The 16,242-nt window shown below is 38.0% G+C and overlaps 1 protein-coding gene across 2 annotated transcripts in view; it reads left to right on the top strand.

The window, feature by feature from the left end:
- The window catches only part of LRRC31 (leucine rich repeat containing 31), a 78,304-nt gene that overhangs the window by 34,011 nt on the left and 28,051 nt on the right, over positions 1–16,242 (top strand). For both annotated transcript variants that reach the window (XM_053710121.1, XM_053710120.1), the window contains exon 6: positions 10,840–11,007. In XM_053710121.1, coding sequence (XP_053566096.1) covers positions 10,840–11,007 — 168 coding nt within the window. The remainder of the gene's footprint in view (positions 1–10,839; positions 11,008–16,242) is intronic.

Here is a 16,242-nt window from a genome sequence, read left to right as displayed (position 1 = left end):
AAATTAATCCTATTTAAAACTAAATACCTTTAAAATAAACACTAATATAGCTACAATATAAATAATAATTATATTGTAGCTATTTTAGGATTTATTTTTATTTTACAGGCAACTTTCAATTTATTTTAACTAGGTACAATAGCTATTAAATAGTTATTAACTATTTAATAGCTACCTAGTTAAAATAAAGAGAAATTTACCTGTAAAATAAAAACTAACCTGTTACAATTAAACCTAACAATGCACTAGGATTTATATTTATTTTACAGGTAACTTTGTATTTATTTTAGCTAGTTAGAATAGTTATTAAATAGTTATTAACTATTTAATAACTACCTAGCTAAAAGAAATACAAAATTACCTATAAAATAAATCCTAACCTAAGTTACAATTAAACCTAACAATGCACTATCATTAAATTAATTAAATTAATTACCTACAAATAACTACAATTAAATACAATTAAATAAACTAACTAAAGAACAAAAAATAAAAAAAAACTACGTTACAAAAAATAAAGAAAAATAAGTTACAAACATTTCAAAAATATTACAACAATTTTAAGCTACTTACACCTAATCTAAGCCCCCTAATAAAATAACAAGTTTACAGGCAAAAGAGCTGTTTTCTTTGGGGCATGTCCCGAAAAAGGCCCTTTTAAGGGCTGGTAAGGTAATAGAGCTATTAACTTTTTAATGTAGAATAGGGTAGGGCATTTTTTTATTTTGGGGGGCTTTGTTATTTTATTAGGGAGCTTAGATTAGGTGTAATTAGCTTAAAATTGTTGTAATATTTTTGAAATGTTTAACTTATTTTTTTTTATTTTTTGTAACTTAGTTTATTTTTATTTTTTGTACTTTAGTTAGTTTATTTAATTGTATTTAATTGTAGTTATTTGTAGGTAATTTATTTAATTAATTTAATGATAGTGTAGTGTTAGGTTTAATTGTAACTTAGGTTAGGATTTATTTTACAGGTAATTTTGAATTTCTTTTAGCTAGGTAGTTATTAAATAGTTAATAACTATTTAATAACTATTCTAACTAGCTAAAATAAATACAAAGTTACCTGTAAAATAAATATAAATCCTAAAATAGCTACAATGTAATTATTAATTACATTGTAGCTATCTTAGGGTTTAGTTTACAGGTAAGTATTTAGTTTTAAATAGGAATAATTTATTTAAGTATAGTGTAGTGTTAGGTGTAATTGTAACTTAGGTTAGTTTTTATTTTACAGGTAAATTTCTCTTTATTTTAACTAGGTTAAAATTTTACATTTATTTAATTAATTTAATGATAGTGTAGTGTTAGGTTTAATTGTAACTTAGGTTAGGATTTATTTTACAGGTAATTTTGAATTTCTTTTAGCTAGGTAGTTATTAAATAGTTATTAACTATTTAATAGCTATTGTACCTAGTTAAAATAAATTGAAAGTTGCCTGTAAAATAAAAATAAATCCTAAGATAGCTACAATATAATTATTATTTATATTGTAGCTATATTAGGGTTTATTTTAAAGGTAAGTATTTAGTTTTAAATAGGATTAATTTAGTTAATAAGAGTTATAATATTTAGATGTATTTAATTAATATTTAAGTTAGGGGGGTGTTAGGGTTAGACTTAGGTTTAGGGGTTAATAATTTTATTATAGTGGCGGCGGGATACGGGGGGCAGGATAGGGGTTAATAAATTTACTATAGGTGGCGATGGTGTAGGGGGGCAGATTAGGGGTTAATAAGTTTAATATAGGTGGCGGCGGGGTCCGGGAGTGGCGGTTTAGGGGTTAAACAATTTATTTAGTTGCGGCGGGGTCCGGGATCGGCAGGATAGGGGTTAATAAATTTATTATAGGTGGCGACGGTGTAGGGGGGGCAGATTAGGGGTTAATAAATTTAATATAGGTGGCGGCGGTATAGGGGGGGCAGGATAGGGGTTACTAGGTATAATGTAGGTGGCGGTGGGCTCCGGGAGCGGCGGTTTAGGGGTTAATACATTTATTATAGTGGCGGCGGTGTCCGGGAGTGGCGGTTTAGGGATTAATAACTTTATTTAGTTGTGGGGGGGCTCCGGGGGCGCCGGTATAGGGGGTAGAACAGTGTACTTTAGTGTGGGTGCTTAGGGACAGCTTGTCAATAAAGCTGTCAAAAAGCCGAAGAGCAGCGAGATCGGACGAGTGATAACTATCACAGTCCGCTGCTCATCGCCCCGTACTTGGTGCGCGGCTTTTTGACAGCTTTATTGATAACTTTGGAGAGCGTATTCAGGTCAGCGGCGGCGATGGTAGGCGAGCTTAGGCGGGCTTATTGGGGCCGGCGATGGCAGGTAAGTAGACACGTTGATAACTAGAGGCCAATGTCTTAAAAAGAGCCTATAATAGATCTAAAGATAAAACAAGAGAAGAATTTTTATATGGCAGCAAGGAGAATAATAAATTACAAACAAGTACTATAAGGTTTATAACTACCTATCACAATAAAGGGAAAGAGACTAGGCAAATTTTATAGAAACACTGGCATATTCTCCAGGCAGAATCATCAATAGCAGAAATAGTAGGAACAGGGCCCTCTTTAACACCAAGGAAAGCGCTTAACTACAAAGATAACTTAGTGAGGAGTCACTTTACTTCCAAACCTAAAACAACTTGGTTAGATAGATGGAGAAGAAGGAGTGGTAACTACAAATGTAGTCATTGTTCAGTGTGCCAAAACATGCCAACTGACAATAACTTTACTGATAAATATGGAACTAAGCATAAGATTAAAGGTCATATATCATGTGGCAGTGAAGGCATAGTATAGATGTTATTTCACGATTGCCCAATGTATTACATGGGGAAAACTTGTAGAGAACTTAGGGAGCGCATAAAAGAACATAAAAGAGATATTAAGAACAACAACATTAAATATAGTGCAATAGCACGACACTTCTTAGAGTTCCATAACAGTAATAAGAAATTGTTGAGGTCTAGAAGCAATAAATATGCAAGGTAGGGGTGGAAACTTAGATCAAAAATTACTCCAAGCAGAATGTAAATGGATTTTTAATCTAAAATCATTAAAACCCCTAGGCCTTAATGAGGAGAAACATTTTGCCCCATTTCTGTAGAAAGGATAAATAGATTTCAGTTTAAAATTAGAACCCTTATGCACGTCTAGGCTAATGATCGCTGAAACCTTACTAGACTTTTATCAGAAGAAATAATATTTGAATAAAATTCCCAAGTACTGCAATAGGGATATATATCCTAAGGTTTAATATAATCAATAATATATTGTGTGTTCATGTATTGAATTATATGTGGCAAACCTAGCCACTTCTGGACTATAATGTAAGAAAGGTTGTCTATAGAATGTATTGTGTGCTATGTAGATGTGACAGACCCTTCTGTCAGTACTGAAGGAGTTAACTGTGTTCAGCTCTAAGAAGCTATTGTGTACTGTCATTAAAGTTAGTGATAAACAGTCCATTGTTTAATCACCCTCAGAGAGCAGACGCCTAAGTAAAGTAATGTGATTCTATTGTGGCCTGTCCAAGGGTGTGGTCCCTCCATCTAATGTACAACATTCTTTCAACCCCCATCTGGGGGGTCAGACCTGCATAAATACTAGGCATAGCCTTTTAATAAATGTCATTCTGTTTTAAACCTGAAAACTGGCTGGGTTGTGAATTGCTGATTGCCTATGCAGGACATTGTTCCCTGGTGTTAACCCTTGGTATCCTGTTGGTACCGTTACAATTGGTGGCAAGCGACGGAATGAACCTTATCGCCCAGAAGAGCAACTACACAAGCCAGTAACCTCAGGAAGAGGGGGATTACTACAATACTGACTAAGATGGAAGGAGTACCAGGGACTGAAGTGAATGGAGATGGATTATTCTAAGCTAAAGAGACAAACAATAAAGGAACTGCTAGAAGCCAGGGGAAAGATAGGCAGCAGCAAACCCAAGGCTATATTAATTGCTGAGCTGATGGAGGGAGACAGAGCTCGCAGCGCTACGCCTCCAGCAGCCATGGAGGAGACCCTATACCAGAGGGAAATGAGGACCAGGCTGGAATTTTTACCCCAACCTGTACCACGGGATATGCTATCCATGGTAATGGCAGATGTGCAGGAGTACGTGATGGCACACAGTCCGCGGAATGCATCCTCCCGAGCAGAATCCATTTTGGACGCACTCAGCAACCCAGTAAGACCCAAAATCCCATACCATGCATTTAAAATGTTTTGTGAGGAGAAGGATGAGATCGATGGGTATTTACAGGATTTTGAGAGACTGTGCGAGTTACATGATTTGGAGCAGTCCGTATGGGTGCCGGTGCTAGCAGGCAAGCTAGCCGGTAGAGCAGCAGAAGCGTATCGCGCTGTACCCAGGGAGGACAGCAAGGATTACGCTAAAGTGAAGAGAGCGATCTTGGAAAGATATGCCATTACCTCAGAGGCATACCGGCGCAAGTTTAGAGGCCTGCGCAAGCCAGAAAGAGATTCACATGCAGAGTGGGCCCACAAGCTGGATCAAGCATCTCAAGGGTGGATACAGGCCAGCCAAGCTACCACCATGGAAGAATTGCGACAACTGATGCTGTTGGAGCAATTCTTTAACGGCTTGTCCCCAGAAGCCCAAGAATGGGTGAGAGATTGAAAACCCTGCACCTTAACCGAAGCAGCCAGATTAGCAGACCAGCATTATGATGCCAGGAGGTACCATGGACTACAGCCTAACAACCCCACAGCGGCACCTTTTCGCCCAGCCCCAGGAAATCCACCACCCCCTTCACGATACAACGGACGGGCAAATATACAATGCCACACCTGCAAGCAGTGGGGACATATGGCACGTGAGTGCACCCAAAATCGGAGCAGACAAGCTTGGAACCAGGTCAGACAGAACCTGGCCCCAAGGGCGGCTGCTCACCATTACCAAACGGAGCCAGCCGCTCATGAGGTGTTGAGCACCCAAGCCGAGTAACCCCTGGGAATACTGCATGAGGTGATGTCGGTCCGGGCCACCGATAACCGGCAACATCACCGCCAGCTGGTGACCGTAGAGGGGAAGGAGGTCCAGGGACTTCGGGATTCGGGAGCTACTTTAACCCTGATAGCTCCCCATTTGGTGCCGGATACAGCACACACTGGCGGATCCGTGGCAGTACGAGGGGCAGGGGGAGCGGTATACCGATTGCCCACTGCTAGAGTGGAGTACAGACCTCCAGTCACCCCAGCAGCTGCCAGTTACCAGCCCCCGGCGCACCGCTATACCACATGGCCTCGCGGGGCTACTCACAACCTATTCGGTGCTTTGGATGTAAGCAACTAGGGCACAAAAGACCAGAGTGTCCCCTAAACGCAGCGAATCAAGCACAGTCCTGGAGAAGACCCACCGTCGGAATCCCACATAATCCTGAATGCTGGGGCAGCCTACATGAAGCAGACCCCGTGCAAGCTGCCCACCGGAATAACCGGCAACGGGTTAAAGTGAATGGGAAGGAGGTCAGTGGTCTACGGGATACTGGTGCTACCATGACCTTGCTTCAAGAGAACTTGGTGTCTGAGAAACAGCACACTGGAGACACTGTGGCTGTGAGGGTAGCAGGGGGCACTGTGTTCCGCCTACCTGTTGCCAGGGTACATTTGGATTGGGGAGTGGGCGCTAGACCTGTGAATGTGGGGGTCAAGAAGGACTTACCTGCTGATGTTCTCCTTGGAAATGACTTGGCCCCCCTTGTTTCTGCCTATGCTCCCATGGGTCCCGCTGATGTTAACCCTGTGACTACCCAAGCCCAGTCCCTTCGGGAAGAGGTACATTTTAACCGTGGTGGACTACGCCACTAGGTACCCGAGGCCATTGCTCTCGCCAACATCCATGCAGAGACGGTAGCTGAAGCCCTATTTGAGGAGCTACAACCTAGTTTGGTTTACTTACAAGTTGCTGTTACCTTTTATATTTTAATCAGGGCCCTCAAAAAGTTGCAGCCGTACCTGTATGGACAACCTTTTTCCTTACTCACAGATCACAACCCGTTGGTGTGGCTAAACCGTGTGGCCGGGGACAATGCCAGGCTGCTGCGCTGGAGTTTGGCGCTGCAGCCCTTCGACTTTACCATCCATTACCGCCCAGGGAAACAAAACGGTAACACCGACGGGTTGCCCAGACAAACTGAACTTGAAAAGTGATCTGTGAGTACTTCCCCGGACATCCCCAAGCCGATCCGTTGGGATCAGACTGTGTATGCCGGCTTGGTTCTGGGGGAGCATTGTGGCAAACCTAGCCACTTCTGGACTATAATGTAAGAAAGGTTGTCTATAGAATGTATTGTGTGCTATGTAGATGTGACAGACCCTTCTGTCAGTACTGAAGGAGTTAACTGTGTTCAGCTCTAAGAAGCTATTGTGTACTGTAATTAAAGTAAGTGATAAACAGTCCATTGTTTAATCACTCTCAGAGAGCAGACGCCTAAGTAAAGTAATGTGATTCTATTGTGGCCTGTCCAAGGGTGTGGTCCCTCCATCTAATGTACAACATTCTTTCAACCCCCATCTGGGGGGTCAGACCTGCATAAATACTAGGCATAGCCTTTTAATAAATGTCATTCTGTTTTAAACCTGAAAACTGGCTGGGTTGTGAATTGCTGATTCCCTATGCAGGACATTGTTCCCTGGTGTTAACCCTTGGTATCCTGTTGGTACCGTTACATTATATATCTAGGGCTCTTTGATATCACTATATCAAGTAATTGTGAACAAAAAGTTATAACATAAAAATCATGTTTGTTCTTGTATTGAACTAAATTCAAGATGCAGTGTAAACAGTCTGCATAGTACTGCCGAAAGTAGATAAGGATAGAATGTAAATAGTATTTAGATAGATGGCAACAAAAGTAACTAATTGTACTGACACAATTTCAACCCGGGAGTAAAGTAGAAAAAGAGGAGGAGTTTTCAGGCAGATTTAAACTGCATGATGTCTGCAACGAATCACAACTCAGCCAGAAGAAGCCCATGTACCCAAACGTGAAACGTGCGTAGCTGCTGCAATTGATCGGAGGGGTAACAGCTGACCACCTCCATCTATACTTTGAGCCCCAGGAAAGTCAAGCCCTAAAAGGTCAACCGCATAAGGAACGGTGAAGAGCGGTAAGGCATGGGTAACCACTAAGTGCCTGTTTGGATAACGGAACACTACTCTGGTAAACAAATGGAACTCCTTTGGGAAAGGTACCGCGTATATGAACAATGACCGCAATTAACCCTAAGTAATTTCTTAGGTGTACCACCCTGCCACTGTGTAGCTATACTTACTGTCGATCAAAGCGGTAACTACAAATCCTAAACCATTACCTTTACAAGTTCCAAGCTCCAAGATTATGCTCTGTGTAACATTATCAATGTGAACTGTTCCTGTTCCTAGAATTTGGCTGACATAAAAGTTCTGTTTTTTGAAAAGGCCGTAATATGGGATTATATACCTCTAATAATTAAAATCCTTTTTTTCCCCCATGAATTGGATGGACATTGTGATCCGACTAATAGAGGCCTCTAAGGGTGTCATATATGGTACTATGTTGATATAATTATTTCCTATATATAAAATTGGGACTCAATGGTGTAATGTATAGTTGCCATCTATCATATAGAATTGTTACATATATATAATTTTGTGCAATATAAATGAAACATTTTTATCAGCAACCTGGTTTACCGGGTGCTCCTTCAGCCTTACTATTTAAATTTTTGTGATACTTATGTGCTGGGTTAAGAGTCACTAATTATCTCTTTTTTTCCTTGCAATATATATATATATATATATATATATATATATATACACAGTATATATATATTCCACCCCTGTATATATACAAACAGAAAGAGAAGCGCTCTACCAGGAATGAACAACAGCCCAGTAGCTTGATCTATAGCAAGTTACTACCTCAGAGCTGCCTCGTCAAGCCCAATTGTGCTTTTTACAGAGGAGAACTCTTCTAAAGTATATCAGTCTGATCCCACCTAGTAAGGTCAGTCCAGCCCAGAAATACCAGGCAATTCTCCTCTGACAAACAAAACAGTAATTATCGCTAACAACAGTGTGCAAATTCTATTACAAGAAAAATATACAGAAAAACAAAAATTAAATGTAATGTATAACATCGAGCAGGATGCTGAAACGATTGTCTGGGGTGGTCATGTTCCTTGTTCAGAGGAGAATTACAAAAACAAAATGTAATGTATAACACCGTGCACTAAAAAATTATGTGATAAAATTATGAATAAGGATATAATTCTTGGGATATACACAAATCTTCAGACCTTCAGATGTTCACTTACTACAACTGAATATCTGAAAATTTGTGTATGTTCCAAGGACTATATCCTTATTGATAATTTTATCACATAATTTGTTAGTGCACGGTGTTATACTTTACATTTTGTTTTTGTAATTCTCCTCTGAAAAAGGAACATGACCACCCCAGATAATCATTTCAGCCTTCTTTGGGCCTTGTCAGTGAGGTGCCGCCATATCCCTCTAAGCAAATTGGGCAAGAAGTCCACGTCTGGTTCCCCCATCACCCTTAGGGAGACTTCCCCAGGGTCATAATACAAATGCATACAGAAATAGAAGCACTCTACCAGGAACGAACAACAGCTCAGTAGCTTGTTCTATGGCGAGTTACAACCTAGGGGCAGCCTCTTTTAGCCCAAATGTGCTTTTGACAGAGGAGAACTTTCCTGAAGTATTTCAATCTAATCCTGCCTAGTAAAGTAAAGGCAATTATCTGAACAAGGAACTAGGTAACCCCAGATGATCATTTTCACATTTTTTGGGCCTTGTCAGTGAGGTGCATCCATATCCCTCTAAGCACAGTGGGCCTTGTCAATGAGGTGCATGGTATTTCAGGGCTGAACTCACCTTACTAGGCGGGATCTGGTAGAGCGCTTTGCTTTCTGTATGTATATATATATATATATATATATATATATACACACTTTAATAGGGAATAATGTTTGAATTGGATCTGTTACTTAAAGGGACATGGAATTGAAAATGTTTCATGATTCAGATAGCATACAATTCTGAACAACTTTCCAATTTACTTCTTTTATCTAATGCACTTTGTTATCTTAGTATCCTTTGTTGAAAATCATACCTAGGTATGTTCAGGAGCTTGTAGCTAGTTGCTGATTGGTGGCTGCATTTATATGCCTCTTGTCGTTGGCTTAAAGGGACAGTCTACAATAGAATTTTTATTGTTTTAAAGATAGATAATCCCTTTATTACCCATTCCCAAGTTTTGCATAACCAACACTATTTTTATACTTTTTACCTCTGTGATTACCTTATATCTAAGCTTCTGACAGCCCCTTGATCACGACTTTTTATTTATTATCTGTTGACTTACATTTAGTACTGTGTTGTGCTAAATCTTAAATAACTCCTCGGGTGTGAACTCAATGTTATCTATATGGCCAACATGAACTAGCAGTCTCCTGTTGTGAAAAGTAAATAAAAAAAGCATGTGAAAAGAGGCTGTCTATAGTGGTTTAGAAACAGGCACAAATTTAGAGGTTTAAATGTTATAAAGTATATTAATATATCAATGTTGGTTGTGCAAAGCTGGGGAATGGGTAGTAAAGGCATTATCTATATCTTTAAACAATAACAATTTTAGTGTAGACTGTTCCTTTAATGATGTGTTCAGCTAGCTCCCAGTAATGCATTGCTGCTCCTTCAACAAAGGGTAAACAAGCGAATAAAGCAAAATTGATTATAGAAGTAAATTGGAAAGTTATTTACAAATGCATACTCTGTCTGAATCATGAAGGAAAAATGGGGTCTTTTATGTCCCATTAAAGGGACATTAAACAGTAAATAATTTCTAGATAGAATGATGCATACAAAGAAAAGATTAGTCTTAGAATAACATGTAGATGTATTTTTAACGCTTCATTCGCTGTTTACATATTGAAAAAATAAGTGTTAAGTTTTAGGGGCCGAATTATCAAATGGCGGACATGATTCACTGTATACGCATACGCTGTCGACATTTAACATTGCACAAGCATTTCTTGTGAAATGCTTATGCAATGCCGCCCCCTGCACATTTGTGGCCGCTAGCAGAGTGTGTCGATCATCCTGATCGTATCTGATCTGGATGATTGCAGTCCGTCACCTAAAAGGTGGTGGATAAATTAAGAAGCAGCAGTCTTACGACCGCTGCTTCTTAACTTATGTTTCCGGCGAGCCAGAAACATCGGGCGGAACAAGCAGTATCGGCTGCTTGATAAATCTCCCCCTTAGTGTCTATAAAACAATGGGAGCTGCCATGTTGTAAGTTAGGTTACCTTCTCTGCTGTGGCCAACTAGGGCCACTTATAAATAGGTCGCTGGAGTGTGCAGCCAATGGCTTTGTGGAACAGTGTTCTGCACTTCCATTTCTAACAGGAACTGAAAAGCTCACAAATTAAATAATGAAAGTATATTGCAGATTTTTTTTTTTATATATGATTTATCATTTTATATTACCATCTCAAAGTGATTAATGTCCTTTTAACACACAAAAAACCCATACATAATTTGGGGATTTTTCTTTTACAATCCAAACACCATTCAGCATGATAGCCTCCTGTGGAAATTGTTATAATTCTAATTCTATTACAAGTTGTTTATTATATTTTATTACTTATTTTTAATCTGTACTAAATTGTGTCATAATAACAAAGACCTTTTATATACATGTTTTTGCAGTCAACACAGGTCTGATGAGTTTGTGACAGGACAGAAAAAATATATTTTAGCACTTTCACATTGAATAATGTTTTCTATACTTTGTTTATATTAAAGCTCATGCCTTAAATAAGATGCCAAATCTGGAGGTGTTGGATCTTTCTATGAACAAAGACATTGGCAGCATCATCAGGACCCTTATTGATGAACTGAAAACAAAGTCTTCGTTAAGTGTGCTGAAGTTGCATGGCACTGGGCTACAACAGGAGACCATCCAGAGTCTGAGTTAGTATATCTGGGAAAATAATGCTAACACTGTCATAAGATTCATTAGCCACCATGAGATAAGCATATGTTTGCATTTTGTTTTTAAAATGTTTAATTGTGCTAAATGTGTAAGTGACATAAGATTCCTAATATTTCAGATTCTACTAAAACTGCTTGTTCAAAATCCACATAGCATAGCTCTATCTAGGGAATGTACTATAATAATAAATGAGAAAAGCATAAAAAAGCTAGAGAAAAATACCTAATAGGTTTGTGGGTACTGAACATGGACGTCTGCTGATTGTAAGACAATAGACCATTAGAGAATATATAACTAAAAAACATATAGTACAGTGTGAACTTGCGGCTAAAAAACCCAATGTCAAAGGGACACTGAACCCAATTTTTTTCTTTTGTGATTCAGTTAGAGCAAGCAATTTTAAGCAACTTTCTAATATACTCTTATTATCAAAGTTTATTCATTCTCTTGGTATGTTTATTTGAAAAGCAAGAATGTAAGTTTAGATGCCGGCCCATTTTTGTTGAAAAAACTGGGTTGTCCTTGCTGATTGGACAGCACCAATAAACAAGTGATGTCCATGGTGATGAACCAACAATTTGCTGGCTCCTTAGCTTAGATTCCTTCTTTTTCAAATAAAGATAGCAAGAGAACAAAGAAAAATTGATAATAGGAGTAAATTAGAAAGTTGCTTAAAATTGCATACTCTATCTGAATCATGAAAGAAAAAATGTGGGTCAGTGTCTCTTTAAATATAATAAAACAATGTTATATATAATGCTAAGGTAAAAAAATGTACTATTGTAAGACAAAAAAAGCCGTAGCTACTGTCTTCTATGAGAAATGAAAATCCCATACAACAAAATCTTCATACCAAAAGTTTTTTATATAATAAACTTTTTTTAAATACATAATATACTATTTGACAGTATAATACAACACATAACACACTATATACACGTGTACATTATACCCATAATTCCCTAGCTTCTATAGTTTCTCATTAAGTTTTTTTTTTGTTCTTTTTTTATAATAGAGATCTCATGCATATCGAATATATATAGGTGTTCCATGGGAGTAACTTGTATTTTAACCCTTTTACTGCTAATGCTAAGCCTTTTTTCACTCTAATTATATATTGGGGTTTTTCTTCAGCAGCCTCAGCAGATTAAAAATATTCCCTTATTATATTTATAATGCATGGCATGTGAGATAGCCTTGGCAAAAACGGTAAAAACATTTATATTTTTGGTTAGATTTTAGTAAATAATATTAAGTGACCACTGCTGTTAATATTCTTAATCTGGGAGGTTCTTCAAACCCCTCTATCTAAGCTCCCTTAAAACGTTACCTCTCAAGCAAAACAGTGTTCTGCCGTGGGCTGCCTGAACAGCTCAGTACGGCAATGCTTGAAATAAATAAAGGAGCTTTCGGCATGAAGTATTTTATACTTCATGAACGAAAGTCCCCTTTATTTGTTTCAATGGTCAATCCTAGCGTTTCACAAACGCTAGGATTCACTTTCACTTTAATTATCATGCGCTTGCAAATTAGTGGAGATTAGCGCTCCATTTGTAATCCAGTCCTAATTATTTTAACTTTCAGTCCACCTGGAAAACATGGTATGAGCTGAAATGTTCAGACACAATCAGCTAGATTGTTGAAGTACGGCTTTTAACCCTGAAAAAAATGTCAATTCCAGTGTAATGGCCAGGAACGCATATTACGAGTCATGTCGGTATAGCTGTAACGCAAGCATTATAGCCGTTAATGCAACGTCCAATTACATTTTTGTGTGGGATTTTCATAGCGCCGGTATTACAGGTTGTGCGTTGAGGCTAAAATGCTTGCATTACAGCCTATACCGACACAATCCATACCGCCATCTGAGACCAGTAGTTTTGGATTTTGCAAAACAAAAATGTTTCACAAAACTCATAACTAAACTGTTACAAAGTACACTAACACCCATAAACTACCTATTAAACCCTAAACCGCCGCCCTCCTGCATCACAAACACTATAAGAAAGCTATTAACCCCTAATCTGTCACTCCCCGACATCGCCGACACTATAATAAAGCTATTAACCCCTAATCTACCACTCCCCGACATCGCTGACATTATAATAAAGCTATTAACCTCTAATCAGCCGCTCCCCGACATCTCTGACACTATAATAAAGCTATTAACCCGTAAACCTCCGGCCTCCCACATCGCCGCAACTAAATAAACATATTAACCCCTAAACTTCCGGCCCCCCTACATCAGCCAATAGGAATGCAAGGTACGCCATTTTGAAACGGCTACCTTGCATTCAACTTCAGTGTACGGCGGTGACCGTATGAAGAGGAAGCTCCGCGCAGCATGGGATCAGCTTCCAGGATAGCTCTGCTCCGCGCCGCCGGGATGAAGATAGAAGACGTCCCCAAGATAGATGAAGGTGTCGCCGCCTGGATGTAGATGGATGTCCGAACTTCAGGAACCCTGAGTAGATGTTATTAGGGCAGTGAAAAATAGCTGAATGCCCTTTTAAGGGCAATGCCCATAAAAATGCTCCTTTAGGGGCAATGGATAGCTTAGGTTTTTTTTAGAGTTAGGTTTTTTATTTTGGGGGGTTGGTTGGGTGGTGGGTTTTACTGTTGGGGGTACTTTGTATTTTTTTACAGGTATAAGAGCTGTTTAACTTAGGGCAATGCCCTACAAATGGCTCTTTTAAGGGCTATTGGTAGTTTATTGTAGGCTAGGGGGTGTTTTTATTTTGGGGGGCTTTTTTATTTTTATAGGGTTATTAGATTAGGTGTAATTGTTTTTATTTTTGATAATTTTGTTTATTATTTCTTGTAAGCTTAGTGTTTTTTATTTTTTGTAATTTAGTGTTTTTTAGGTTTTTTTAAATTTGTAATTTAGTTTTTTTTTATTGGTAGTATTTTTTTATTTTATTAGAATAGTGATGTTAGGTTAATTTATAGTTTAATGTTAGGTTTATTTTTATTTCACAGGTAAGTTTTTATTTATTTTAAGATAGTTATATTGTAATTTTATATTTAGGTTAGGAGGTGTTAGGTTTAGGGGTTAATATTTTAATTTAGTGTTTTGCAATGTGGGGGGCTGATGGTTTAAGGGTTAATAGGTTTAATTAGTAGCGGAAATGTGGGGCCCCAGAGGTTTAGGGGTTAATAGGTTTATTTAGTGCGGCGATGTGGGGGCCGGAGGTTTAGGGGTTAATAGGTTTATTTAGTGGAGGCGATGTCAGGGGCGGCGGATTAGGGGTGTTTAGACTTGGGGTTTATGTTAGGGTGTTAGGCTTAAACATAACTTTTTTTTCCCCATAGACATCAATGGGGTTGCATTAAGGAGATTTTTCATTCTGCACTTCATGTGTTAGTTTTTTTAACACTCTCTCCCCATTGATGTCTATGGGGGAAAGTGCTCACGAGCATGTCAAAGCAGCCCTTGGCTTTTGTGCGGTATGGAGCTTAACACCACCATATCGCACGCACATGGAGGCTTTTCAGTAACTCAAAATGGCAGCGCTATGGAGAGTGAAATAACACAACTTTTTTGGCGTTAGTTTCGCACCCTGTTTAGCGCAAAACTCGTAATCTAGGTGATTGTGCATTCAAACGTATTTTTTATTTATTTATTTATTTATTTATTTATTTATTTACGTATGGCGGTATTGGATCTGTGAAAGAGCTGGTTGTCGAGTCTGCCTTGTCTGAGTTAATTCTTGAAAAATAGTTTTGACAGAGGTTGCTAATTTGTTCTCAAATAATAAATGTATTAATTCACTCATTCATTCATTATTCTTTTTGGATGTTCTACTTTTTCTTAAATTAAAACATTTGCAGTCCAAGGTATTTATGGTTGTAATCCCAGGTTTTTAACATTCCTTATATAGGTAACATATTATTTAGCACATAGAGCTTGTTATTTCCGTTATTACAGATAGGAAAAACATGACAAGAGAAAAAATGCTGTAACTAAATGAAATGCGTTGTTGTAGGAGTTTGCTGGGAAATCCTCTTGGAAATCTAATAGTAAGTCTTCCAAGAAAGCACCACAAAGCAAGACCAAGGTGTACCAATGTTCAAGCCATTCCCTTAAAATCTTTCACTTCAGAAGGCAAGTTACGTTTTTTTTCAGTAAACAAGGCTTTCAAATCTTTCATATTCTTGGACAAACGATACTGATCCCCATGGACACAAATGATATCATCAGTCCTCTTCCAAGTTTATTTCTTAGGTTTCTAGGGATCTCAAACTTTTTCACAGTTTTAAAGAAGAGAGTACACTTGGCCAGTGTTAGACATATAAAGTCTAAATATCACTTGGGCCTGAGCCCGATAATGTACTCATGTAGACATTTAACCCTTTCATCCATCCAAATAGTATTAGACCTTCCTTTTTTTAGTTTGAGGCTGCTCTTTTTTGGTTGGGTCTTCACTCAGTTCTAACACCTCCTATACTGCTTTTCTGAAAAAGGAAGAGGCTGAGGACTAAATTAATCAATATAAATTGAAATTAATGTATTTTAAAATATATATCACTATTTTTTAAATAATATTTTGTAACTAAGGTTTTAGAAGGAGGCGTCTATCCACCAACAGATCCGCTGGTGTTCCCCTTATTAGCTATTGCACAATTAATGCTCAGCAAATAGCTGTGCATAGACATGTACTTCCTGTTAGTTTGAAGATCAATTTAAACAGCTTCAACTTAACCTTTTTTGACAAAAAATATTTGTAACATCTTTAAGGGTCATTTTCTTACAATATACTATATACTGTATATATATATATATATATATATATATATATATATATATATATATATATATATATATATATATATATATATATATATATACTACATATGTATGTATACGAAATTACTTAATTGAAAAGTTATTGAAATTACTTAATTGAAAAGTTATTGAAAGTGCTTTGGGGTAGATTTAACAAGCAGCGGGTGCTGCTTTCTACGCCCAAAGTTTACGGCTCGCCAGAAACTTAAGTTAAGAAGCAGCGGTCGTAAGATACGATCGGGATAATTGACACCCCTTGCTAGCAGCCAATTGGCCGCAAATGTGCAGGGGGCGGCATTGCACAAGCATTTCACAAGAAATGCTTGTGCAATGTTAAATGCCGCCCGGCACTTGGTACATTTACCCCATTTTCTTTACATTAATCTCCCATTAAAGAGACATGGGGGCCGATTTATCATATGTCTGT

Source organism: Bombina bombina, chromosome 4, assembly GCF_027579735.1.
Source record: "Bombina bombina isolate aBomBom1 chromosome 4, aBomBom1.pri, whole genome shotgun sequence".
NCBI classification, from domain to species: domain Eukaryota; kingdom Metazoa; phylum Chordata; class Amphibia; order Anura; family Bombinatoridae; genus Bombina; species Bombina bombina.
The sequence above is the reverse complement of the archived record's forward strand: the minus strand, read 5'-3'. Positions and strand labels throughout refer to the sequence as shown.